This window comes from Cucurbita moschata, unplaced genomic scaffold, assembly GCF_002738365.1.
Source record: "Cucurbita moschata cultivar Rifu unplaced genomic scaffold, Cmos_1.0 Cmo_Scf00007, whole genome shotgun sequence".
In the NCBI taxonomy this organism is placed as follows: Eukaryota; Viridiplantae; Streptophyta; class Magnoliopsida; order Cucurbitales; family Cucurbitaceae; genus Cucurbita; species Cucurbita moschata.
The window spans coordinates 3,113,856-3,118,816 of record NW_019268523.1 but is presented as its reverse complement, the minus strand read 5'-3'; the positions used below and the strand labels follow the sequence as shown (position 1 = coordinate 3,118,816).

The 4,961-nt window shown below is 32.8% G+C and overlaps 2 protein-coding genes across 2 annotated transcripts in view; both read right to left on the bottom strand.

Annotated features, from left to right (window-relative positions):
• Positions 1-576, bottom strand: part of LOC111444901 (basic blue protein-like) — a 2,694-nt gene extending 2,118 nt beyond the window's left edge. The window contains exon 1 of the mRNA XM_023083025.1: positions 324-576. Coding sequence (XP_022938793.1) covers positions 324-504 — 181 coding nt within the window. The 5' untranslated portion in view covers positions 505-576. The remainder of the gene's footprint in view (positions 1-323) is intronic.
• A 1,699-nt stretch (positions 577-2,275) lies between these two features.
• On the bottom strand, positions 2,276-3,849 carry LOC111445326 (transcription factor MYB52-like). The gene is made up of 2 exons (XM_023083627.1): positions 3,544-3,849; positions 2,276-3,251 (listed from the first exon to the last, which is right to left on the bottom strand). Exons 1-2 carry the CDS (start codon positions 3,710-3,712, stop codon positions 2,554-2,556), a joined length of 867 nt encoding a protein of 288 aa, XP_022939395.1. The 5' UTR covers positions 3,713-3,849; the 3' UTR covers positions 2,276-2,553.
• Between the last annotated feature and the right edge of the window lie 1,112 nt (positions 3,850-4,961).

Sequence of the window (4,961 nt, the reverse complement as noted above, 5' to 3'; positions counted from 1 at the left end):
CTGATACCATATTAGGAATCACTGATACCATATTAGGAATCACTGATACCATATTAGGAATCACTGATACCATATTAGGAATCACTGATACCATATTAGGAATCACGACTCTCCACAATGGTATGATATTGTCCCAGTTAAAGGCATGACTCTGATACCATGCCAGGAATCTTGTCATAGGTTTGTTTTAGGATTCACCAAAAGGGGCCTCATACCATTTAAATTAGCGAATGTAGACTCCGTCCGAACAATGGTCCATGTTTTCCTTTAATTTTTTGAAAAAAAAAAAAAAGAAAAAGAAGAAAAATAGTGGAGGAGCTTACTGAGAGTATCGCCAGCACGAAAGTGTTTGCCATTGGGCCAACCTTGTACGTTAAAAGTCCATCCACCGGCGTCGCCGACAGTGTAAACGGCTGCCTCCACGCTCTCCAACTGAGACATCATAACCAACCCGATAACAGCAGCAACAACGAGGGCGCTACCGACTGCACTGCCTCTTCCCATAATTCTTTCCTCCGGAGCCTTAGCTTTTAGTTTCAGGTCAATTTGGGTGCGTTTATGAAGGCCAAAGGAGGTGATTTTATAAGACCCCAAGGCCGGAATTAACTTGGGGTTATAAATAAGGAAATGAATAGGGTACACAAAAATTAGGAAAGTTGGTGAGCTTTGTACAAGGCAATGTGTTACCGTATTAATTTCATCCAACTACTTCCACTGATCGGCGGTGCCCACAATTTTAGACTTTAGGAGCTTCCAATTTATTCCAATCTGGCTGACAGTGTCGTCGGAGCGCAACCCCTTGGCCTCCTTCCACACGCCTGCCTTCTTTATTTCATTCAATTTTGGAAATGGTGCTTATATATAAAAAAATCTTTATGCAAATAGAAGTATGACGTCATTATTGCGTCAAGATGAATTCACACCCCAGATTATTTTTCGGAAGTCCAATTTATTGTTAGATCCCTGATCCGACTACCCAGAATAGAGTTCACAACTCAACCTAATTTTATCTTCTATTTTTGAGTTGAGTTGAATTGGATTTTCGAATTATTTTTTTAATTATTTAAAAATTGACTACTGTAATAAAAATCAAATATCAAGCATCAAAAACGTACCTCTGTTTTATTGAATTATTCAATTAAAAAATTAAATCCAACTTAATTTTTATAATTTGGGTTGAGTAGCAGCGGAAAATTAAAATAATTTGAGAAAATAAATGAGAAATATAATATTAATAATAAATGAATAAATAAAGGAATAGAGTAAGAGCAATGATTATTATAAATAATAGGGTCACCAAAGTGCTAGAAAAGAGGTAATTATTATTTAAACTACTAAATTAGAGAATCCGAGATTATGATGGTGACATTTTCCTGATTTAACAAGTCATTTCGTTGTCACCATTTCTTGTGCCGGTTCATTGATTCTGACCAACACCCAACCTGGTTCGATTTGGTTCGGTTCGATTCAACAACGAGTTGAATATAAATATAAATGTTTGGTAATTTTAAAGATTTGTATAATTTATTAAACTATGACCTTATTTGTACTTCAGTTTTGATGGAAGAATCTAAAAATTATATTTATCAGTTGAGTTAGGTTCAAATTGGATAATTACATTTTAGGTTATGCATCACATATATATATTTATTTTATTAAAAAAATATACATATATATTATTGAGAAATGCTCGTTAGTTTCTTACAAAGCAAACGATTCGATCCTCCATGCCAAAACAAACAAATAGAAATTTTAGGGTGTGTCAAAAGGTCGGTTTGAATTTTAGGGTTCGAAGACATTATGTTCAACTAAGAGAGGACAAAAAGAAATTTTTTAATAGCAAATTAAAATTTTGGAGTTGGGGGTTTCTGTTTCGGTTAAATAACATGGGAGGACATGTCGTAGAAAATGTTCGGAAGTTTAGATGTCGTTTTTGTCGCTCCTTTTGCATTTATCTAAAATGTTTTATATTGTCTCGCACGTATATACTCCTAATTTTTTTATTTATTAATTAAACTACTAATTTCAAGTTTATTATTTTAAACGTTAAATATAAAAATGATTATTTAAAATTTAGATATTATTCTTAAGCATGTTTATAATATAATAAACTATCCCGAGCAAAAATAAATCTAAGTGAAATCATACGAAGTTAGGTGCAAAATGAAGAATATCATACTATTGGAGAAATATGGAAGACTCGCTGTCTTAAAAAGTAATCTAGTAAGCTCCAAAAATCTTGTACATAGTCACATGTGGTGCTTAGAGCGGATACCTGGATAAACTATTGCGTTAGGGTATGTCCGATAGTTCTTTATTTTGACAAGACATTGATACGAGACTTCCAGAAGAAACATTAATCTATGCAGATATAAGACTTGTACATGAAATTAAAATACCATTTCGACGGGGAAAAGGGTTTTGTATAAAACTATATATTAAAAAAAAAACTACTTTTAATTTTCACATAGGAGGATAATAAGTATTAGTACGAACAAGTAATTAATTAGAAGATTGATGAAATATATATATATATATATATATATTAGATAATCAAGAAGAAATTCCTACTCCGAGGAAATCTATGAAGGGAGTATCTTTGTCGTTGTTGAATGATTCCTGTTCTTGTCGCTGTTCTTGAGTATGAAGATGATGACGACGATGATGATTATCGGTATTCGCCATGAACTTCACAAGTGCAGTCGTTGATGTGCTACCAAATTCAAAAACCCCAAAAGGAATTTTAGTAGTTGGGAAGCAAAACCGAGCTGATGATGGGGAGGTTCTAAAGTTTGCATACTTTGAGGAACAATTAGGATAATAATGCCTATGGAGAACGGGAATATTGTTATGGTCTGAATAACCTTTCAAGGTTTGTCTGAAATTCCAAACCATTCCATCTTTGTGGGAGCTGTTGTTGTCGGAGACAAGAATTGTAGTACTAAATTGTCGACGATCTAGTGAAGAAGATTCTGTTTGGTTGCCGAGAAAATTAGAAGAAGTAACTGGAAAGTGTTGATGAGTTCGTTTGGGAAGTTTGGATTGTTCCCGTTGCTTTCTTGCCATTATAACATGCCAATGATTCTTCACAGCGTTATCGGTTCGACCAGGAAATAGTCTAGCAATAAGTGACCATTTGTTTCCATGTATCCGATGAGCCGCCAAAAGCCTTTCCTCTTCTTCTTCACTAAATGGCTTCCTAATGATCCTAGGGTCGAGCTGATTAAACCATCTCAATCTACAGCTCTTTCCTAACAAACAACAAATAAAAAATTAAAGAATTAGGTTAAATTGATATAACAAATTTAGAAATTCAACTAACCCTTTACGCGAATCTACATATATCATCAAATTATTGAAATTATTCATGTGGGTTTCGTTTATTTACCAACTTTTTCGATCCGTACAATCATTCCAATACGTTCTCGATCGAGATTCGATTTTAAAAAAATTTGAATCAAAGACGATCTACGGTGATTATTTCTCTCCGCTCGAACCCGAAAGAGGAAATAGATGATATGTTAGACGAGAGAATAGGGGTACCTGATCTGCCTTGAAGCTTCTCAGCAATGGAGTTCCAATTTTGAGCGCCATATTGTTCAACCAACCGTCGAAGCTTTTGATCCTCAGCCGGCCTCCAATGGCCTCGTGGACACGACGATTTATACTCATGATCATAAACACGAACATCCCTAGAATCCTTCATGATCATCGATCAAACACCCTTATGAACCAAGAACAATCAAAGATCTATCTCTAACCTTACAACAACCAGCTACAACCCTAGCCAATGAAGAACAATGAAGAACAAGAAGATACAAAGCAAGAGTAATAAAGCAAAGTGGGGTTGGTTTAAGAGAGAGAGAGGGTTGTGGATAGGCAGTCACTTTTGTTGCTTTCACACGACATTTTTTTTTTTTAAATTTTTATTTGCTATCTCGACAACCGCAAAATCTCGAGAGAAATTACTCGAAAAGAAATCACGACGTTACCGTAAATATATATCAAAACGCAACAACATTATAGCAATCTCGTTCGATAATTTCTTTAAATCGCTATCCATTTTCCATCCCGATAGTCTATACACGTTAGCCAAACAAGGCAGCTTTCGGTTTTTTAACTTAAAATGACATCTCTCCTAGTGCAATGACTTATTTCCTAAATATATATCATTATTTTCGACACATTTTTCCAACCCACATCGTATAATATATGATTCCTAGAGACATTATTCTCAAATTAAACTTTGGTTATATATTAATTAATTTTCATGCATGCAGTCATGTAAGTTCATATGATAATAAAATATGAGATTTCGGGTTAAACTTACAATTAATAACCTTGGTTATGGTTAATTAATTTAGGGTTATAGTTTAAATTAAGCATTACTTAATTAGCAGCTGCTTAATTTGTACCCCAAAACTGACCATAATTTTGTTAAATCCAATGTCTTTGTTATGAAAACTATGACGTACCTTTTCTTCACCTTCTTAAAACAAACATACACCTAACCTTTTTCATTATATTTATTTCCTTAATATTTAAAAAAAAATTAAATTTTAAAATGTTAAATATGTCGATGATTTATTAGATTCTTTAGAAATTAAATACGTATAAATAATGGGTTTCTTCGTAACATAAATTACGTCATTTTTAATTATTTTATGGCGACCGAATAAACTAAGTGTTAATCTATTATTTGAAGTAAAGTATTGTTTAAGTAAATTAATGCAACTTATTAACTACTAATCTAAGCATATTTATATATTTTAATTAATTTTTATTAATTAGAATAATATATATATATATATATAGATAGAAAATACATTATGCTTATAATGTGAAAATTAAAAAATAATGAAATAAATAAAATAAAGTTATTAGTAACAACATATGGAGTTGTCAAAGGGACCGTAAGACAGCCTATCTATACGGCTTGTTCTCATATGTTGACGTGTTAT